Source organism: Oryctolagus cuniculus, chromosome 3 (genome assembly GCF_964237555.1).
Source record: "Oryctolagus cuniculus chromosome 3, mOryCun1.1, whole genome shotgun sequence".
Classification (NCBI taxonomy): domain Eukaryota; kingdom Metazoa; phylum Chordata; class Mammalia; order Lagomorpha; family Leporidae; genus Oryctolagus; species Oryctolagus cuniculus.
Window position 1 is genome coordinate 146,972,344 of NC_091434.1, and position 23,737 is coordinate 146,996,080.

Sequence of the window (23,737 nt, forward strand, 5' to 3'; positions counted from 1 at the left end):
TAACCCAGAATTCCCAGGTGATTAAACCTAGTGGGCTTATTGGCTGCATTTTATTTTATTGATCATCTTGAAAATTTGACCTGTCTTGGACATATGGCCAGACGGCTGAATTCCCTTGACTGTTAGGTTGCTATTTATTTTATTCTTAGCTGAGTCTTGTCTACATTAAAATTAATTCTAACATAATGTCCCATCTGAATGTCTTTTTAAAGGCCCAATTTTTCATGATTTCATTTTATTTCACGGAAACAAATGTAATTCTAGAATGAGCTAGTAGGGATATGCATCAAATAGCAATGAAATGTATTCTAATTATTAAAATACCAAAAAATAGGCTTCTTTTCTAACATTTAAAGAAAATCTATCTTACAGTACATAGCTTTTATTTCTGATGTTGGTCTAAGCTGAATCCTCAGGTATTTGATGGTATAGAGATGGACTATTAATTACTTACATGTAAGATCTGATTTATTCAATGTTTCCCTGTGTGTTGTACACTGAAAATAAGTAGCTCAATAACTGTCAAAGAAGGTATTTGTACTGGATTGTAATTGTACTTATTCTACAATTGGTAGTCAATACATTACATGCAGTGTATTGTTTAAATTTCACAGTGATCCATATGTCCAAAACTAGGTCATGTTGGAGCATTAGTGGCCGAGTTAGAATATTTGCCTGTAGTTACTACAAGTGACATAAGGATTATAAGGATCAGGCTTTTAGGTTCCATGTCTGGAAATGATTTTAATGTTTTTCAGAGAAGGAAAGTAAAACGTAGTGAACGTGATACTGGTCATGTGTGGGAGTCAAGAGGGTCCATTCTGTATCAAGACTTAAGGGACAAATTTTGGAGACAGCTTTGATTTAGAATTTTAATTTATTTCATGTTTCCATTACTCTGTCCATATTTAACTTTTTTTACTTTCAATGAATTTTTACAAATTTTAAGAAACAATAACTTGGCATTTATGGAGTACAATCTGATATTTCAATACATGTATACAGTGTGTATTAATCAGATCTGCGTGATTATCAAGGCTTGAGTTCAAATCCCAGCTGCTCCACTTCCGATCCAGCTCCCTGCTAAACTGCCTGGGAAAGCAGTGGAGAATGGCTGAAGCATGTGGGCCCCTCTGCCACACAGGTGAGAGACTTGGATGGAGTTCCTGGCTCCCGGTTTCCCTCTGGCTTAGCCCTGGCCATTGAGGCCATTTTAGGAGTGAACCAGCAGATGGAAGATCTTGTTCACACCCTCTCTTCCTCTCTGCTTTTCAAATAAAATCTTTTTTTAAAAAAAATCTAACATTTTAATTGTATGTAGAACCAGACTGGGCTTTAGTTTATAAAGTATTATAACAAGTCTGCGTTCATGTTTCACAAAAATTCATGATAACTTAGCTTAACGTATCTGCCCAGACAAGGAACCAAAAAGCCTGATGCTTATATCACTTGGAGTAACTGCAGACAAACATTCTAACTAGGGCCACTAATTCCGCAACATGATCTGGTTTTGGACATATGAGAAATCACATTTTGTTGTTTCTTTTTGTGTGAGAGGAAGACAGACAGATGGAGGGAAACAGAAAGCTTCAATCTGCTGGTTCACTCCACAGTAGGCTGCCATCTCCAGAGAAGGAGCCAGGAACTGAGATCCAGCTCTCCCCTGTGGTTGGCAGGAACCCAAACACTTGGGCCATGATTGCTGCCTCCCTGGGTCTACACCAGCAGAAAGCGGAAGGCATAAGCCAGAGCCTGAAATGGAATCCAGATACTCTGGTGCAGGGGTGGGTGGTAACTCCTAGGCTAATGTCCACTCCCACACATTTGCTCTGATGTTACTCGAGCCCTCGTGACTGTCCCTGGGTGTAAGGAGAGCAAGGGGCAGTAGGAATGATGAGGAAATGCTCTCCACAGCCTCTGTCATCTTCTGAGGCAGCCTCATCAGGTGAACAGAGGAAACAAGAAGTTATCTTAAAAATGAAGTCCTATGGTCCATAGTAAAAGCTAATTTTTAGACTTCCTGTTAACTTTGTTTCCAGTAACCTGGAAACAAAAGACATAGGAATTTTCACCATGCTTGTAAAGATTACCCATTTACTTAGCTTATATAACATCAGCTCAGGAAGCAAACACATTCTTAGAACCACTACAAGTAACCCTGGTATTGAACACAGAGATTTAACACTCATCATCCACAATTACTCTATGCTATGAAAGAAGAGAGGAGAGAGTAATGGGGAACAGTTGATGAACAAAGGGCACTGAGTTACAAACAGGAGAAAAACGTTCTGGTGTTTTATTGCATGGGAGGTTAACCAGAGATGATAATAATATACTATACATTTCAAAGGGGATAGAAGAAAGGATTTTGAATGCTTTTAACCTCAAGAAATAATAAACACTCCCAGAGACAGAGATGTGTATCTTGACTGAATCATGATACAATGCATATATACTCCCATAAATTTGTACAATTTTTAGGTGTCAATTAAAAATAAAATATTTTAAAATACAAAAAAACCAATAAAATTAAGATTCCCTACCTCTATTTTCCAAACATCTAGTAGAGGAAATCAAAGTTGTATATCTTTATAATAGTGTAAGTTATTACAGCATTAAAGCCAGAACTATATTACAAGTTGCTTAGCAGACTTATAGAAAAGAATTCCAATTACTGCCTGTTAAAACCCAGAAATCTCAACTGGAGGACACTATGTGAATTCTGTTTTGAAGAATTATTTAGCATGTGATTGGAAAACCTGTATGATATCATGATCAGGTACTTAAAATGAGTATGTTAACATTAACTACTACAGATTAACTAGACACCGGAAGGAGTATCTTAAATTTGCAATTAGGCCATATTTCCTTCCATGAGAACTGTGTCTCTCCAAATAATCTCATCTGCTTATTCCTGAATTTTTAAGTTTGAAGAGGAAATGTTATTTAAATGACTACAGACATAATTTTATCATATTGTACCATCCTAAGGGGACATTAATTCTGTTTCTTATTTCAGTCACTGCTTTAGTGAAATCTGGCTGTCAGTATTTATTTTGTAGCCACAAGGTGAATATAAATAGCATGGATCTGAGCAGAGGAACACAGATATAATAAAACGCCCTTGAGGAATTGTCTTAAACCAGAGTCCTTGAAGAGCTCCAATCCGACAGCTCCCCATAAACCAATTCAGTTCTAACTACTAGTGAGCTTACAGTTGATAGGAATAATTGATCACCTTTGAATGCTTCTTTAAGTGAGGCCACGTGTCATCATTATAATGAACAAAAGCACTGGATTATACTTGAACATGGCATTTTATGGTTGAATATGAAATTGGTGATACAGCAACACAATGCTTGCTGAACAGCAGAAATTGGGAAATTCCAATGTTAAACCTGATTCCAACAGGGACTAAACTCCTGGCTTTCTTTGGTTCTGACTGACGTATTTTATGAGAGCTAGCCTTCATGCCAAGCCACTTAAATTCTACATTCCACCCAGTGCCCCCACTTTTCCTGAAACATAGGAGTTCTGAGATTTTCATCCTGTTCTACCCTTAGGCATTTTTTTCAAATTATTCCTTATGATATATATAGGTGTGAAGTAGTCTGAGTGTAACAGTAAGAAGGAGTGCAACTGTGACAAGCTGGGGAGTGTGTCACACCCGAAGGTATTCAAATTCACTTTAACATTAAGTCCATCAGAATATCTTCATGTCTGCAGCTGAATGTGGCCTTGCTATTTCACGTAACTTCACATTTGCTTGGGAAACTTCAGCAACTGGTTTTCAAATTCTCTTCATAAGCTAAACATAAAATTCTATTTGAAGCTGTTCTGCCAAGCAACCAAACTAAATATTTAGCTGCCTACTAGAAATCGTGGCTATCTTGAACAAGTTTTTGTTAGAAATGGTCTTGACTTTTAAACATCTCTGTCTGAAACATTGCAGGTCTCTATTTTCAATTTTAGACTTATTTCCTTGCAAGAAGTCCTAGCAGATTCTCTCTAACCCATACACTTTGACTGGGTCTTTGGAAATACATGAGTTAGGATCGCAGCTCTGCATTTTGACTTCCAGATTTATTATCCTTTTTCCCATCATTTCTCTTAATTTGTGCCATTCTGAGAACTCTGCTCAAGTTCACTCTGAGTATCACTGATGAATAATTCACATTATTAAATTTGCTAGTTCTTCCAATGGGAATATTGTTTTAGCATTTTGTCTGGATGATTTATTTTGGTTTACTTTTTATAGATCAGTGGCTTTTTCATTGGGGACAATAAGCATAGATTTAATGTTGTTTTTCTCTTTACCTGAAGTAACATTAGCTCACAGGTAAGGAAATTTTTCTCTGTGTCTTTAACCTATGGCATCTCTACTACACATAAATATGTATATATTTAGTTAGTATTAAATGGAAAAAAAGTTTATCTAGTCTCCAGACTATAAAAAGGGCAGATGATACAGATTATTTTCCAAGCATTTCTCCTTACTGTTGTCATGTTTGTAACTAGAAGGAGACAATGACACCTAACATTTGGTACCATTTCTGATCAACAATTCAGGCATTCACTAACAGCAAGTATTTTCCTAGAGATAATCAATTTCAATTCAATTCTCCAAATTAGAGATATCTACACAGGTCTGTGTTAGGTTGGAATTATGATGAAAGGATTTCTTTAAAAATTAAAAAAAAAGCTTAGAGAACAGAAAGTGGGGAGTATGCCTGGCACATATATATAAATTGCGTGTTCTCAGGCCATTCCACAGTCATGTAGAATGAAGCTTTAATTTTAACTTAAATTCAGTGACTTATTGGGAAAGAAAAGTTTACTGAGTGATGACAACAAACTAGATGTTGTAAGACCTATGTCAGCTTCCATAACCACAAAAGAACATCCTCCGGGAGCTCACTCTCTACCAAGCCTACTAAGGAAATCATTTAAGAACGGTAGTAGTGCCTTCAACAGGAAGAAATTGCCATTTTGTTACCAAGTGCTATGTCTGCTTGGGAAGGACTGTGGAAAAGTTCCTGGAGGGTCTTGAAAACCAAACAGGCTCAACAATAAGTCATTAGAAGATCTTGACAGCTGAATAAAATGTATGAATATAATGTTTAGGAATATTTATATACTCATAGTAGATGATCAAAAGAATGTAAATAAATTAAGGTGACTAAAAGAAAATGAAAGCAATTCAATAACACATAAATAAATGGGGCTGACGTCAAAACTTGATTATTGTCTTGGAGAGGAAATAAAAATGGTTTTTGCTTGAGAAAATAATCCCTCTTCTATAAAACAACAGGAGAGGAAAATCAAATTATCTCCCATGAATTCAGAACAAGTTAAAAATATAAGCAGAGGCTTTGAGTTTACAATCTCTTAGTCCCCTCCCATAGACATAATATTTAAAATAGAGACTTTATTTGGTTCTCAGGTATGTGTCACCATTGAAAAGTATTGAGAATCAATATATACTTTGTTTTTAAAGACTTTATTTATTAGAAAAGCAGAGCTACAGAAAGAGAGAGGTAGAGACGGAGAGAAAGGTCTTCCATCCGCGGGTTCATTCCCCAAATGGACAGAGAGGCCAGAGCTGAGGCTCATCTGAAGCCAGAAGCTTCCTCTGGGTCTCCCACATGGGTGCAGGGGCCCAAAGCATTTGGGCCACCTTCTACTGCTTTCCAAAGGCAGAGAGCTGGATTGGAAGAGGAGCAGCTGGGACATGAACCATGTGCCCATATGGGATGCTGGCATCCCAGGTGGAAGCTTAGCCTATTACGCCACAGTGCCAGCCCCAAAATATATTTTTAATAATATTATTTCAATATTTAGTATTTTAATTCGTTCCATTGCTTCATTAGATATTGATGTATAAGATGAAAAACTCCCATTATATACTCTCAAATCATCAATTTTCAATACAGGATATTGAGGAGTTTCAGCAATAAAAATACACAACTGAAGTGGTACACAGAAAACCCAGGACGAAAACAATGAGGATGGTCCAACCTCAACCCGAAACAATGTGACGGTACTACTATGTGACTATTTGATTATATATGCTTAACGATATTTTTAAAATTTACTTTATTTATGTGAAAGGCAGTGGGGCAGAGAAAGGAAGAGAGATCCTGCATTGGCTGATTCACTCCCCAAATGCCCGCTATAACTAGGGCTTGTCCAGCCTAAAGTCAGGGCCCTGGAACTCGGGGGTCTCTCACGCAGGGACTCAGTTACTTGAGCCATCACCACTGCATCCTAGAATACTCCCGCAGCAGGAAGATGGAGTCGAAAGTAATGGCAGGGCGGCCGGCGCTACAGCTCACTTGGCTACTCCTCAGTCTGCGGCACCGGCACCCCGGGTTCTATTTCTCTAGTCTGCTCCTCTTCCAGGCCAGCTCTCTGCTGTGGCCCGAGAAGGCAGTGGAGGATGGCCTAAGTGCTTGGGCCCTGCACCTGCATGGGAGACCAGGAGAAGCATCTGGCTCCTGGCTTTAGATTGGCACAGCGCACCAGCCGTAGCGGCCATTTGGGGGGTGAACCAACGGAAGGAAGACCTTTATCTCTGTCTCTCTAACTCTGCCTGTCAAAAAAAAAAAAAAAAAAAAAGAAAGAAAGAAAGAAAAAGAAAGTGATGGCAGGGCTTGAACCTCAGGCACTCCGATAAGGGATGTGGCCAAGCCAAGAGTCATCTGACATCTATGCCATACATCCACCCGTGAACACCTAATTAAATGTACTTACACTGCAAAACTTCAGGTGAGGGTGAGTAAACGTCATCGCCACAGAAGTTTAAGTATCTCTGAAAAAATAACCTGTAGCCACTGAAAATCCTGAAGTTGGATATCAAAGTGTGACATTTAATGAGAGTTCCTGACTTTCCTTCATGGTAAGAGAGTAAATATTTCCATAGCATAAAATAATTAGATCACAGTGATCAAAGAACATGGCAACGAGAAAGACTGGGAAACACAAAGCATTTTATATTTCTTTTACTGTAAAAGGGATTTTTTTTCTCAAGTTGAAGGATTTAACTACATATAGATGATAAAAGACTCACAGACAGGTGGGTGGAGTGTTATCCTTAACTTTAAAATGTTGAGAAACGCAAACTGAAAGGTAAATACAGAAACTGCTAATTAATCATCTCCTGTTTATTTCTCCCTCTCTCTTTAGTAATAGAACGGGACATTTTACTTCAGTACACGCCCGTCCAAAGGGGAGGAAAATACACCCCATGCCTCCTGCAAGGAGGCTAGGCTGGTCCTTAAATCATGGACAAAGGTTGTGGCAGGAAGGGGCAGGTGCAGCTTCCAGAACAGGCCCTGAAAGGCAGAGAGCAGGCCCTGCATTGCCACTTGCCCCCTTTCTGTTATCTGCAGTGCAGAAAAACAAACAGCAGGGACACTGGACCAAGACATGGAAGAGCTATGCTGGGGGCAGAAGAGAACACGAGGGAAGGCCTCCAAAGCCATGGGCTGATGGGAGTTACAACATCAGCCTATGTAAGAGAAGAGAAGGCTGAACTTCTGTCTAGCTTTAGGCACCTCCAGGTGAGGGCCCTCCACAAAAGCCAAACTGACATACTAATACAACGGAGTTCATTTTTATTCAAGGTCTTAAGATTTTACAGGAACAACAGTACTGTCCTTTCTAAAGCACATTAAGCTTTGCAACCAAATTTTTTTAATGAGGTACAAAATAAATTATCTTCCAGTTCTGTACAAATCCTCCCAAGATTTTACGTGAAATAGTCCATACCTGGAAAACCAGATGATATGAGCAGCATTCAAGTTCTATTTCAACCCAGACTAAGATTTGACCTGAGAGTCCATAGCCTCCAATAAGTAGAATTGTACTATTTTATGGGATCTCTCACACACATTATTTTCTCTTGACAAATTATATTTTTGCTTTCCCTAAGCAAAGACAGCCACATCTTCAATTTGGATTCCGTAATTGACATAAATAACATGAAATACACAACACAGTGAAGTATTTAGGTGCAATAAAAATGTTTTCCCAAACACCAAACAGAAAATATGTATGTGGTTCCCTCGGTTTTAGACAGCACTTCCTGAAAAGCATTTGTTTTTCATATTAGCACAAATTCCATGGGGAAATAGGTGACACATAGATTAAAATTAAATATAAAAATGCTTTATAATTACTTGACTGCATAAAAATATTTTTTATAAATAAGAGATATCACATTTTGTGTGTGTTTGTGTGTGTATGTGTGTGTGTGTTTTGACAGGCAGTTAGACAGTGAGAGAGGCAGACAGGGAGAAAGGTCTTCCTTCCATTGGTTCACTCCCCAAATGGCCGCTACGGCCGGCACTGCGCCGATCCGAAGCCAGGAGCCAGGTGCTTCTTCCTGGTCTCCCATGCAGGTGCAGGGTCCAAGCACTTGGGCCATCCTCCACTGCCCTCCCGGGCCACAGCAGAGAGCTAGACTGGAAGAGGAACAACCGGGACAGAATCTGGCACCCCAACCGGGACTAGAACCCAGGGTGCCGGAGCTACAGGTGGAGAGTTAGCCAAGGAAGCTGCGGCGCCAGCCACATATTTAGTTTAAAAATTAGACTTGTTGAACTCTTTAGTGGAGCATTAAGCCTTTAACTATAATCTAAATTAAAAATATGTTCTCTCAAAGAAAAAACCATGGTTTCCCTATGTCAAGGTGACAGATACAACGTGCTATATTAACTTTTAGTATAATGCTGAGAAATTATTTAGAAAATAATGGCTAATGACAGTTGAGAACAGTCTGGACTTCTCTGTGAATGATTTTACAATACGTATGAAACCATACAAAACCTTTTATCCCATATTCCCACTTCTGGGAGTGCATATTAAAATAAATTTAAAATTCCAGAGAAAAATTTTCATGCACAGAGATGTTTATAAGTTCCAAATCAGATGAAGAAATTAATAGAACTATGTTCTACAAACTCAAAACAATGACTTAACAACTGTTTCACAGCACATTACTTAATAATGTGGTCACAGAACAAATCACAGAAGTCAGTAAACAAATATGTTGATGAGAAACCTTGAATAGGCAACAAATTTAAGACAATTATAGCAGTTGAGAGGGTAATAGATGTGCTTTTTCATCTCTTGACGATCAAATTTTGCAATGTGATCATATTCTTTGTACATGTAAGTATAAAGAAATATTTTTCCTAGAATCTAAGAACACTCAGAAATGGAATGAGTTTCATGAATCACCTCTTCAACTGTATCACACTTTTAATACATATTTGGTGAATATAAATTAGGGTTGGAGTAGGACATGAGTTGGTCTCTGATTTCTATCCCAGCCATCTTTCTCCTATAAAGCAATCTTTGCAAATTATTATGGCAGTGTTATTTTTAAAAACATTATCTACACTGTTTTCAAAAGTGAAAGTTTTATTTCTCTAAATGCTAACCATCATTTTCAAATTCTAAATTTAGAAGTTGATATTTTGCTACATATAGGGTTTTGATTTAATTTGCTCAAGTTCACCTCATGGCCCCAAAAATGGATTGAATTCTTTTATACACATAATTCTAAAAAAACTCGCAGTAGTATTTTAGCCTTTTCTTTTTATATGGGAAGTGGCTCAAGCAAAGCACATCCAATAGGATCACATTTGCAATGGTTTTCCTGTTTACTGGGAGTTTTAAGTATTTTAGTGACCATCTGTGCAGACAAATTATGAGAAAGATACTGAGTCTAGCTCAAGTATTACAAATACCTAACTTGTGTATACTTTTCCACTTGTAAGGGGCACGTATGCGAACTCTAAAGTACTGTGAAAGCACAGTGGTGCTTAATTTAAGTACAGTGGTACTCATAGAGAGAGACAGAGCTTCCATCCATTGGTTATTTCCACATATGCCTTCAATACTTAGGGTTGGGCCTGGATGAGGTCAGGAGTTAGAAATCCAATCCAAAACTCCCACATGAGTGGCAGGGACTCAATGAGCATTTACCTTGGTACGCATGGTCATTAAAACCCTAAACAGGCTGGTGCCTGCGGTGCCAGCACCCCGAGTTCTAGTCCCGGATGGTACACCGGATTCTGTCCCCGTTGCTCCTCTTCCAGTCCAGCTCTCTGCTGTGGCCTGGGACTGCAGTGGAGGATGGCCCAGATCACTGGGCCCTGCACCCACATGGGAGACCAGGAGGAAGCACCTGGTTCCTGGCTTCAGATTGGCGCAGCATGCTGGCTGCAATGTGCCGGCCATAGCGGCCACTTGGGGAGTGAACCAACGGAAAAAGGAAGACCTTTCTTTCTGTCTCTCTCACTGTCTAACTCTGCCTGTCAAGAAAAAGAAAAAAAAAAAAAAAAAACCTGAACAAAGAAAAATAACCAACTTTTATGTCAAATAAAAACACTTTTCAACTTAGAAAGCAAATCTGATTTAAGTGAATAAATCTATTTTATTTGACATAAAATATAATTTCTTCCATTAGTTCAGAGAACAAAATCTGTATGACAATATTGGTGTCATCTTTAGGCAACACATAAGCAGAGCACTGCATGTCATTCCACATACTTCACTCATTATGAAATCACAGTTCTGTAACTCATATGTTCAATAATAGTTGCAACTGGTGTACCACCAAGAACGTAATGAAAGGCCGAGTGCTGTGGTACAGGCAGCTAAGCCACCACTCAGGATACCTGCCTCACATACAGAGCCGTTACTCTGTTGCCCAGCTTCCTGCTAATACACCTGGGAGGCAGCAGGTGATGATCTAACTACTTGAGCCCCTGCCTCCCAAGTAGGAGACCTGGATAGAGCTGATGGCTCCAGGCTTCGGTCTGGGCCAGCCCAGTAACTGCAGGCATTTGGAGAGTGAACAAGTAGATGGAAGATCTCTCTCTCCTCCCTCTCCATCTAAGTCATTCTGCTTTCAAATAAAAATAAAGACATCTTTAAAAAAGAGTTGATGAAGATGTTACATACATTTAAATGACCACGGAATTTATTAATATTAAATAACTAATTCTAAGGGTTAAACAGTATCTCTCTCAAAATCTATTTTTGCTGATGTCAATCAATAATCCATTAAAACATTCTGTATTATATCTTGGTTGTCCTTAATAAGCTTCCTATGTCATGAAAATGACAGTTAAAATAAAAGGAAAGATAGCATGAGCAAAATATCTCAATCTAGGGAAGAAAATTTTAAAAAAACTTCTTCATCCATGAAAAAGACAATAAATTACTTCATTCACAGTGTTATTACAGGAATTAAATAATTGTGTTGTGCTTAGCAGTATCCAGGCAAACGTATTGCTCAATAAATCACATGATTCGTTAATATTAACTGTCAAGGTATGATTTAAGAAGTAGTGACATTTCAAGTAAACTATTTTGATTTTTTAAATTTTTTTTTTTTTTTTTTTTTTTTTTTTTTTTTTTTTTTTTTTTTTTTTTTTTTTTTTTTTTTTTTTTAACTTTTATTTATTTATTTTTTTTTTTTTAAATTTTTTATTTATTTTTTATTTATTTTTAACTTTTATATAATGAATATAAATTTCCAAAGTACGATTTATGGATTACAATGGCTTACCCCCCATACCGTCCCTCCCACCCACAACCCTCCCCTTTCCCACTCCCTCTCCCCTTCCATTCACATCAAGATTCATTTTCGATTATCTTAATATACAGAAGATCAGCTTAGTATACATTAAGTAAGGCTTTCAACAGTTTGCTCCCACACAGAAACATAAAGTGAAAAATAATAGATGATTTTTTTTAATGATGATGAAATCAGATCAGACCTATTGTCATGTTTAATCCCAGTGAGAGTCAAGTTGGGAGTTGATAGTTTCTTTTCTTTTCTTTTCTTTTCTTTTCTTTTCTTTTTTTTTTTTTTTTTTTTTTTTTTTTTTTTTTTTTTTTTTTTTTACAGAGGATCAGTTTAGTATGCATTAAGTAAAGATTTCAACAGTTTGCACCCCCATAGAAACACAAAGTGAAATATATTATTTGAGTACTCATTATAGCATTAAATCTCAATGCACAGCACATTAAGGACAGAGATCCTACATGAGGAGTAAGTGCACAGTGACTCCTGTTGTTGACTTTACCAATTGACACTCCTGTCTATGGCATCAGTAATCTCCCTATGCTCCAGTCATGAGTTTCCAAGGCTATGGAAGCCCCTTGAGTTCTCCGACTCTTATCTTGTTTAGACAAGGTCATAGTCAGAGTGGAGGTTCTCTTCTCCCTTCAGAGAAAGGTACCTCCTTCTTTGAAGACCTGTTCTTTCCACTGAGATCTCACTCACAGAGATCTTTTGCCAGAGTGTCTTGGCTTTCCATGCCTGAAATACTCTCATGGGCTTTTCAGCCAGATCCGAGTGCCTTTAGGGCTGATTCTGAGGCCAGAGTGCTATTTAGGGCATCTGCCATTCTATGAGTCTGCTGAGTATCTCACTTCCCATGTTGGATCACTCTCCCCTTTATTTATTCTATCGGTTAGTGTTAGCAGGTACTAGACTTGCTTATGTGCTCCCTTTGACTCTTAGTCCTTTCATTATGATCAATTGCGAACTGAAATTGATCACTTGGACTAGTGAGATGGCATTGGTACATGCCACCTTGATGGGATTAAATTGGAATCCCCTGGTATGTTTCTAACTCTACCATTTGGGGCAAGTCAGCTTGAGCATGTCCCAAATTATATATCTCTTCCCTCTCTTATTCCTACTCTTATGTTTAACAGGGATCACAATTCAGTTAAATTTCAACACTTAAGAATAACTGTGTATTAATTACAGAATTAAATCAGTCATATTAAGTAGAACAGACAAAAAAACTACTAAGAGGGATAATGTATTAAGTTGTTCATTAACAGTCAGGGCTATGCTGATCAAGTCACCGTTTCCCATAGTGTCCCTTTCACTTCAACAAGTTTCCTTTTTGGTGTTCAGTCAGTTGTCACCGATCAGGGAGAACATATGGTATTTGTCCCTTTGGGACTGGCTTATTTCACTCAGCATGATGTGTTCCAGATTCCTCCATTTTGTTGCAAATGACTGGATTTCGTTGTTTCTTACTGCAGTATAGTATTCTAAAGAGTACATATCCCATAATTTCTTTATCCAGTCTACCGTTGATGGGCATTTAGGTTGGTTCCAGGTCTTAGCTATTGTGAATTGAGCTGCAATAAACATTAGGCTGCAGACCGCTTTTTTGTTTGCCAATTTAAATTCCTTTGGGTAAATTCCAAGGAGTGGGATGGCTGGGTCGAACGGTAGGGTTATCTTCAGGTTTCTGAGGAATCTCCAGACTGATTTCCATAGTGGCTTGACCAGTTTGCATTCCCACCAACAGTGGGTTAGTGTCCCTTTTTCCCCACATCCTCGCCAGCATCTGTTGTTGGTAGATTTCTGAATGTGAGCCATTCTAACCGGGGTGAGGTGGAACCTCATTGTGGTTTTGATTTGCATTTCCCTGATTGCTAATGACCTTGAACATTTTTTCATGTGTCTGTTGGCCATTTGGATTTCCTCTTTTGAAAAATGTCTATTGAGGTCCTTGGCCCATCTCTTAAGTGGGTTGTTGGTTTTGTTTTTGTGGAGTTTCTTGATCTCTTTGTAGATTCTGGTTATTAACCCTTTATCTGTTGCATAGTTTGCAAATATTTTTTCCCATTCTGACGGTTGTCTCTTCACTCTCCTGACTGTTTCTTTTGCAGTACAGAAACTTCTCAATTTGATGCAATCCCAATAGTTGATTTTGGCTTTGACTGCCTGTGCCTCCTGGGTCTTTTCCAGAAATTCTTTGCCTGTGCCAATATCTTGAAGGGTTTCTCCAATGTTCTCTAGTAACTTGATGGTGTCAGGTCGTAGATTTAGGTCTTTAATCCATGTTGAGTGGATTTTTGTGTAAGGTGTAAGGTAGGGGTCTTGCTTCATGATTCTGCACGTGGAAATCCAATTTTCCCAGCACCATTTATTGAATAGACTGTCCTTGCTCAAGGAATTAGTTTTAGATCCTTGATCAAATATAAGTTGGCTGTAGATGTTTGGGTTGATTTCTGGTATTTCAATTCTGTTCCATTGGTCTATCCTTCTGTTTCTGTACCAGTACCATGCTGTTTTGATTACAACTGCCCTGTAGTATGTCCTGAAATCTGGTATTGTGATGCCTCCGGCTTTGTTTTTGTTGTACAAGATTGCTTTAGCTATTCGAGGTCTCTTGTGCCTCCATATAAATTTCAGCACCAATTTTTCCAGATCTGAGAAGAAGGTCTTCGGTATCTTGATTGGTATTGCATTGAATCTATAAATTGCTTTTGGGAGAATGGACATTTTGATGATATTGATTCTTCCAATCCATGAGCATGGAAGATTTTTCCATTTCTTGGTATCCTCTTCTATTTCTTTCTTTAAGGTTTTGTAATTTTCATCGTAGAGATCTTTAACGTCCTTGGTTAAGTTTATTCCAAGGTATTTGATTGTTTTTGTAGCTATTGTGAATGGGATTGATCTTAGAATTTCTTCCTCAGCCATGGCATTGTCTGTGTATACAAAGGCTGTTGATTTTTGTGCATTGATTTTATACCCTGCTACTTTGCCAAACTCTTCTATGAGTTCCAATAGTCTCTTGGTAGAGTTCTTTGGGTCCCCTAAATAAAGAATCATGTCATCTGCAAAGAGGGATAGTTTGAGTTCTTCCTTCCCAATTTGTATCCCTTTAATTTCTTTTTCTTGCCTAATAGCTCTGGCTAGAACCTCCAGAACTATATTGAATAGCAGTGGTGAGAGTGGACATCCCTGTCTGGTCCCAGATCTCAGTGGAAATGCTTCCAACTTTTCCCCATTCAATAGGATGTTGGCTGTGGGTTTTTCATAGATTGCTTTGATTGTATTGAGGAATGTTCCTTCCAAACCCAGTTTGCTTAGAGTTTTCATCATGAACGGGTGTTGTATTTTATCAAATGCTTTCTCGGCATCTATTGAGAGAATCATATGGTTTTTCTTCTGCAGTCTGTTAATGTGGTGTATCACATTGATTGTCTTGCGCACATTAAACCATCCCTGCATACCAGGGATAAATCCCACTTGGTCTGGGTGGATGATCTTTCTGATGTGTTGTTGCATTCTATTGGCGAGAATTTTATTGAGGATTTTTGCATCTATGTTCATCAGGGATATTGGTCTGTAATTCTCTTTCAGTGCTGCATCTTTTCCCGGCTTAGGAATTAAGGTGATGCTGGCTTCATAGAAAGAATTTGGGAGGATTCCCTCTTCTTCAATTGTTCTGAAAAGTTTGAGAAGAATTGGAGTTAGTTCTTCTTTAAATGTCTGGTAGAATTCAGCAGTGAATCCATCTGGTCCTGGGCTTTTCTTTGTTGGGAGGGCCTTTATTACTGTTTCAATTTCTGTCTCAGTTATGGGTCTGTTTAGGTTTTCGATGTCTTCCTGGTTCAATTTAGGTAGGTTGCATGTGTCCAGGAATCTATCCATTTCTGATAGGTTTCCCTGTTTGCTGGCATACAAGTCCTTGTAGTAATTTCTGATGATTCTTTTTATTTCTGTGGTGTCTGTTGTTACATTTCCTTTTTCATCTCTGATTTTATTGATTTGGGTCTTTTCTCTTCTTTTTTTAGTTAGTTGGGCCAATGGGGTGTCAATTTTGTTTATTTTTTCAAAAAACCAGCTCCTCGTTTGGCTGATTTTTTGTAATGTTTTTCTTGATTCAATCCTGTTGATTTCTTCTCTGATTTTAATTATTTCTCTTCTCCTACTAGATTTGGGTCTGGTTTGCTGTAGGTTTTCTAGATCCTTGAGGTGAATGGAAAGCTCATCTATTTGGTGCCTTTCCAATTTCTTGATGTAGGCACCTATTGATATAAACTTTCCTCTTAACACTGCTTTTGCTGCGTCCCATAAGTTTTGGTATGTTGTGCTGTTATCCTCATTTACTTCCAGAAAGTTTTTGATTTCTCTTTTGATTTCTTCTATGACCCATTGTTCATTCAGGAGCATGTTGTTCAATCTCCATGTGTTTGCGTATGCTCTAGGGATTCCTGAGTTGTTCATTTCCAACTTCATTCCTTTATGGTCTGAGAAGCTGCATGGTATGATTCTAATTCTTTTGAATTTGCTGAGACTTGCTTTATGGCCTAGTATGTGGTCAATCCTAGAGAAGGTTCCATGTACTGCTGAGAAGAATGTATAATCTTTAGCTGTAGGATTGAAAGTTCTGTATATATCTGTTAGATCCATTTGGGCTATAGTGTCGTTTAAATCTACTGTATCCTTGTTGATCTTCTGTCCTATTGATCTGTCTATTTCTGAGAGTGGAGTATTGAAGTCCCCCAGTACTATTGTATTGGGGTCTAAGTCTCCCTTTAAGTCCGTTAACAAATCTTTTAGATAAACCGGTGCCCTGTAGTTAGGTGCATATACATTGATAATTGTTATATCTTCCTGTTGAATTGATCCCTTAATCATTATGTAGTGTCCCTCTTTGTCTCTCTTAATGGTTTTTGTGGTAAAGTTTATGGTGTCTGATATTAAGATGGCTACGCCTGCTCTTTTTTCATTTCTGTTGGCATGGTATATCTTTTTCCAGCCTTTCACTTTCAGTCTGTATGGATCTTTGTTGGAAAGATGTGTTTCTTGTAGGCAGCAAATAGATGGGTTTTGTTTTTTAACCCAATCAGCCAAACGGTGTCTTTTAACTGGACAGTTCAGGCCATTCACGTTCAATGTGACTAATGATAAGTGGTAACTTTGCCCTGCCATTTGCCAAAGATAAGTTCTAATATATGCTTTGAATTCCCTGTGATCTTTTGCTGTGAGCTTTCCTTCCTTGGTTTCCTTCCTTTACCTTCTTTCATATTGATGACCGTGTTTCTTTGTTTCTGTGTGTAACACATCTTTAAGCATCTTTTGCAGGGCTGGACGAGTGGCAACAAATTCTTTCAATTTCTGTTTGTTATGAAAAGTCTTTATTTCACCTTCATTCACAAATGATAGCTTTGCAGGATATAATATTCTGGGCTGGCAGTTGTTCTCTCTTAGTACCTGGGCTATATCTTGCCATTCCCTCCTAGCTTGTAGAGTTTCTGATGAGAAGTCAGCTGTGAGTCTGATTGGAGATCCTCTGAGAGTAATCTGACGTTTCTCTCTTGCACATTTTAGGATCTTTTCTTTATGTTTCACTGTGGAGAGTTTAATTACAACGTGCCGTGGTGAGGGTCTCTTTTGGTCGTGTTTATTAGGGGTTCTGTGAGCTTCCTGTACTAGGATTTCTCTGTCCTTCTCCAAACCTGGGAAATTTTCTGCTAATATCTCACTAAAAAGGCCTTCTAATCCTTTCTCCCTCTCCATGCCTTCAGGAACTCCTAGAACCCGAATGTTGGGTTTTTTAATAGTATCCTGAAGATTCCCGACAATATGTTTTAGATTCCTAATTTCCTCTTCCTTTCTTTGGTCTGACTGTATCCTTTCCTGTTCTCTGTCTTCTAAGTCCGATATTCTCTCTTCTGCTTCTCCCATTCTGTTTGTAAGGCTCTCTATTGTGTTTTTCATTTGATCTATTGAATTCTTCACTTCAGTCACTATCCCAGTTTCCTGTTGTACTAGTTGTTTCGTTTCATTTTGATTCCTCCTTAATATTTCATTTTCACGAGAGAGATTTTCTATCTTGTCCATTAAGGATTTCTGTAGTTCAAGAATTTGTTTTTGAGAACTTCTTAATGTTCTTATCAATTTTTTGAGATCTGCTTCTTGCATTTCTTCTATGTCATCATCCTCATAATCTTGAATTGGGGTGTCTTTTTCATTTGAGGGCTTCATGGTGACTTCCTTGTTTTTATTACCTTGGTTTTTGCGTTTGTTATTTGTCATATTGGAGATATTTGGTTTCTTCACTGTGGTGCTTTTTCTTGTTATACTATGACTCTAGATTAAGTGGACTATCTGTTTTTGATGGAGCCTTAGGGCTTGAGATGGGTGTGGCCTGAGAGCTCTGTTTGGTGTGCCAAAGGTGACACTCCCAGGTTAGGCGTGGTAAACCTCTCTCTCTCTCTCTCTCTCTCTCTCTCTCTTTTTTTTTTGATTCAACAGGGAAGTTATTCTGCACAGCTGAACAAAGTTGGAGGTAGTTAGCAGGCAAATGATATACCCACAGGAGCCAGAGATCAGAAGCTCTTTCCCAAGGACCACACAGGGAATCTGTTCGGCCCTTAGAGTGCGCTCAAATTCTCCTTCAGTCTCCCACTGGGTTGCCAAAGTTACGGAATTGTAGCGTCTCTGGAGAGTGCTCACGTGAATTCCGTGAGTTCTCTCCCCCACCGTCTCTTTTTTCACAGTCTCAGTTCAGTAGCACCATAAATTTACTAAGTCCTAATCTCCTGTTAATTCGCCCCACCCAGAGTCAGGTTTTACTGCTAGGCTCAGGGCCGGTGCAGACCTGAGGTCGCTCTGCTTATGACGTATGTCCAAGATGGCGCCTGCTCTTTGTCTTGCTCGCCCTTAAGAGGTGAGCGGAGAGAGAGAAACCCGTGTCCATACCAGTCACCTTTTTTTCTTTTTTTTTTCTTTTTTTTTTTTTTTTCCCTCTCTCTCTCTTCCAGTTAGCTTGGTGAAGTCCCCCCCGCCCCGGGGGTCGTTCCCTCTAGTCTCCTCTCTCCGCTTGCCTGCCGGTGTCTCGGGTTATTGAGGTTCGGCTCACCTCGCGTTCCAGCGCTGGTGTGTTGAGTCTGCCGCTGACGTCCCGAACTGTGGGCTCCCACGCTCTCCACGCAGGTCTGCTCCCCTTCCAGCGCCGATGTGTGGACTCGGAGCCCTGGACTTCCCAAGTCTCCCCGCTGTTGCACTCCCCTTCGAGCACTTGCGCGCAGCTCCGTCCCTCGGCTCGGCTTCCGCGGCTCAGTCCCGCGGCTCGGTCCTGTGGTTCGGCTTTCGCGCGCGGTGGGCGACCTTGTTCTCCCAGTAGGTCCTCCGATTCACGCCCACTGGATCCAGAAGAGTTTTGTCTGCAATATTTTCCTGGTTCTTTTTTCTGAGGCTACCGTAACTCCCCTTTTATTAAACTAAATTTTCCCGGACTATCGGTGCGCGCCCTCACTATTCCGCCATCTTGCGATTTTTTAAATTTTTTTGAAGACAAGCCCTACTTATTTTATGTTTTTCCTCTTAAATACTTGAAAGAAAATTCTATTCAATGGTATAAAAATATAATTTTTGACTCAGACAAACAATATGTGGATGACACAATTTTAAGTATAATTGTTCATTTTTATGCACTGATAAACCTTAAGCTCTTAGAGCAATACCTGAAATACAGCAGGCTCTCAACAAAGACTAGATTTTAAAGATTTTATTTATTTATTTGAGAGGTAGATTACAGACAGTGAGATAGAGAGAGAGAGAAAGAGAGAGAGAGAAAGGTCTGCTTTCTGCTGGTTCACTCCCCAATTGGCGGCAACAGCCAGGAGCCTCTTCCTGGTCTCCCATGCCAGTCCAGGGGACTAAGCACTTGGGACTTCCTCTACTGCTTTCCCAGGCCACAGCAGAGAGCTGGATTGGAAGAGGGGCGGTGGGACTAGAACCGGCGCCCATATGGGATGCCAGCACTGCAGGTGGAGGATTAACCTAGTGCACCACGGCACTGGCCCCAACAAATACTTCTGAATAAATACTTGTATGAAGATACTTTGAAAAGTTTGTGCAAAAACAGAATTAAAAGATATTTATTTTGGTGCAAAACCAGTGAAATTCTTCAACAGAAATATCTATTTTTTGGTGTAGTCAAAATGAGGATTTAAAAAAAAATTAAGTGTGGAGTGAGTGAGTGGTCTAGCAGTTAGCAAACCACTTGAAATCTCCCATCCTGCCTCAGAATGCCTGGGTTCAATACCAGCTCTGAATGTGATTCTAACTTCGTGACTGCGCATCTTGGGAGGCAGCACATGATAGCCCAAGTAGCTGACTCTCTGCCACCCATGTGCAAGACCCAGATTAGACTTCTGGCTCCTGGCTTCAAGCTGATTCAGACCAAGCCAATGGTAGGCATTTGAGGAATGAATCAGAGGATGGGCATTCTGCTAGCAATAGCTCTCTCTCCTTCCTAAATATGTAAAATAATAAATAATAAAAATTATGGACTCTTTATTTTATGAATTTGAAAATGTTTCCACTGTTAGAAATTCAAATATCTCTCAAATGTCCCTCTCAATGTGGCGATATCAGAAGAAACTATAACATTCCATGTTCTTGAATATGCACATCAGAGTCATTCATTTAAAAGTACACAAAAGCCTTAGGGAACAATGACTATACTTCAAACTTTGGGCCAGCATGGCCAGTTGTTGCACAGTTTCTGGGATATCATTCACACTGTTTACTCTGGTTTGAGCCATGCAAGCAGAAACAGACTGGTATGGTAACCCCAGTGGCATTAGCAAAGCTACAGATGGATGGCATCTGACCTCTGTCTTCAACACTGCTGATGGAATGCACAGGATTTAAGTCAGTACAATGGACTGAGGAATGGACAAAGGATAATGGGAGTTCAAGTCCAGAGAAATACATGGCATTTCTTTGTATAACGCTGCCAGTAAGATGCTAAAAATCACTGAAGCTCTGAAAATGTATCATACTTCACCGTTTCTTAACTGGTATTTTCCTTATGCTATTTACACTTTAAGATTTATCTTATTTATGTGAAAGGCAGAGTTACAGAGAGAGAGAGAGAGAGAAAGAGAGAGAGATAATGAGAGAACCTCCATCCTCTCATTCACTTCCCAAATGGCTGCAATGGCCAGGGCCAAGCCAGGTGGAAGTCAGGAAGCTAGAACTCCATCTGGGTCTCCCACAATGGTGTCAGAGGTCCAAGCACTTGGGCCATCTTCCACTGCTTTCCCAGGTGCATTAGCGGGGAGCTGGGGTTGCAAGTGGAATAGCCAGAGCAGTGCCACTGTTGCAGGAGGCAAGGTAACCAGATGGAGGCCGCATATTCACACATTCTTAAAAAACTAAATCTGCTAGCTCTCTTTGTTCTATAAAACAGATCATCCTATTACAACAAAATTTTTCTTGGTAGTTAATGTGAAACTTGAAATACTCACATCAAGATCATCCTTCGCGTTATAGTAGACAACTTCATTGCTCTACACAAAAAAAGAAGAAAGAGTGTTTTAGCGTGAAAACAAAACATACTGAATCAAACACTGAATGCATTTTTCACACATTTTAAATAAACATTTCAGAGTATTTCTTTCTCAAGATAGTCCATAAAAATCTTCAGCCAATATTTGCTGAGGACATATTGAAATAGTCTATCAGTGGTATTAGAAAAGGAACACATTTTGCATTGGGAAACAGATCTCAGTATAGGTCTGAGGATTTTTTGAGAAAAAAATTGAATTTGTATTTCAAATGCAACACAGATATATACACAAAAATACACATTAAATAATAAACAGGATAACTTAAGAAGCTTGTGAGACAAATATCTTAATACTTTGTTAAAACATATGATTTTAAAAACATGATTTTAAGAACATAGATATATATATGTACAGTGTTGAAATGATTATTTCAGAAATGTGCATCTATGTAATACTGGCAGAAGTTTACTTGTGCAACTCATAAAAAAAGAAACAATTCAGCAAACAAAAAATAATTAGATTATCTAACACGTGATTACCCTCATACTCTCACAAATTGATGAATTAGCACGGGCACTTTATCAAGAATTAATTTAAATGGACAACACTTCTTGTCATGTCAGTGTTGCTGCAATAGACCATAAAATGCATATATTATGGCCAGAAATTGTATTATAGAAGGATTACATAAATAAGACAAGTGTCTGCTAATACTAACTGATAGAATTAAAAAGGAGAGAATAATCCCACATGGGAAGCGGGATACACAGCAGACTCATAGAATGGCAGATGTCCTAAACAGCACTCGGGCCTCAGAATCGGCCCTTAAGGCATTCAGATCTGGCTAAAAAGCCCATGAGAGTCATAGAATGGCGGATGTCCTAAATAGCACTCTGGCCTCAGAATCAGCCCTAAAGGCACTCGGATCTGGCTGAAAAGCCCATGAGAGTATTTCAGGCATGGAAAGCCAAGACACTCTGGCAAAAAGATCTCTGTGAGTGAGATCCCAGTGGAAAGAACAGGTCTTCAAAGAGGGAGGTGCCTTTCTCTGAAGGGAGGAGAGAACCTCCACTTTGACTATGACCGTGTCTAAACAAGATAAGAGTCGGAGAACTCAAGGGGCTTCCATAGCCTTGGAAACTCATGACTGGTGCATAGGGAGATTACTGATGCCATAAACAGGAGTGTCAATTTGTAAAGTCAACAACAGGAGTCACTGTGCACTTACTCCTCATGTAGGATCTCTGTCCTTAATGTGCTGTACACTGAGGCTTAATGCTATAACGAGTACTCAAACAGTATATTTCACTTTGTGTTTCTATGGGGGTGCAAACGATTGAAATCTTTACTTAATGTACACTAAACTGATCTTCTGTAAAAAAAAAAAAAAATTATCAATTCCCAACTTGACTCTCACTGGGATTAAACATGACAATAGGTCTGATCTGATTTCATCATCATTTAAAAAAATCATCTATTATTTTTCACTTTATGTTTCTGTGTGGGAGCAAACTGTTGAAATCCTTACTTAAGGTATACTAAGCTGATCTTCTGTATATTAAGATAATCGAAAATGAATCTTGATGTGAATGGAAGGGGAGAGGGAGTGGGAAAGGGGAGGGTTGTGGGTGGGAGGGACGGTATGGGGGGGGGGCATTGTAACCCATGAGTCGTACTTTGGAAATTTATATTCATTAAATAAAAGATAAAAAAAAAAAAAAGCCCATGAGAGTATTTCAGGCATGGAAAGCCAAGACATTGTGGCCAAAAAAAACACCTAAATGAAAGATCTCTGTGACATCCCAGCGGAAAGGAGGAGGTACCTTTCTCTGAAGGGAGGAGAGAACTTTCACTTTGACAACCGCCTTGTCTAAATAAGATCAGAGCTGGTGATCTCAAGAGGCTTCCATAGCCTTGGCAGCTCATGACAAGAGCCTCGGGTGATTACTTATGTCATAAATAAGACTGTCAATTGTTAAATCAACAACAGGAGTCACTCTGCACTTACTCTCCATGTAGGATCTCTGTCCTTATTGTGTTGTACTTTGTGAATTAACATTATAACTAGTACTCAAACAGTACTTTATACTTTGTGTTTCTGTGGGGGTGCAAACTATTGAAATCTTTACTTAGTATATACTAAATTGATCTTCTATATATAAAGAGAATTGAAAATGAATCTTGATGAAGAATGGGATGGGAAAGGGAGTAGGAGATGGGATGGTTGTGGGTGGGAGGGTGGTTATGGGGGAAAAAAGCTGCTATAATCCAAAAGTTGTACTTTGGAAATTTATATTTATTAAATAAAAGGTAAAAAAAAAAAGGATAATGGAAAAGAAAGAATAAAAAAAAAACTGTGAAGGAATTTAAAATTCCTGTTCTTTGAATGGAGTTTAGTTCTACAAAATGCAAAACTAAGATACTTGTGTGAATTGCCTTTTTCTTTTCCCTTCCTAAATTGACTGCAGATAGAGCCAGTTTTCCAGGTCTTCAATAGTAAGCTGAACACTGTGCCAATCAAAAGTCCACAGATACTATAAAATTTTGTAAAAACAAATAGCTAAATCTTTAGTCTTTTCACTTTAAAATA

General features: G+C 38.9%; 1 protein-coding gene across 14 annotated transcripts in view; it reads right to left on the minus strand.

The window, feature by feature from the left end:
* Nucleotides 1–23,737, minus strand: part of CACNA2D1 (calcium voltage-gated channel auxiliary subunit alpha2delta 1) — a 524,460-nt gene that overhangs the window by 188,515 nt on the left and 312,208 nt on the right. For all 14 annotated transcript variants that reach the window (XM_070069807.1, XM_070069805.1, XM_070069803.1 and 11 more), the window contains 1 exon segment: nucleotides 21,106–21,147. In XM_070069807.1, the coding sequence (XP_069925908.1) occupies nucleotides 21,106–21,147 (42 nt within the window).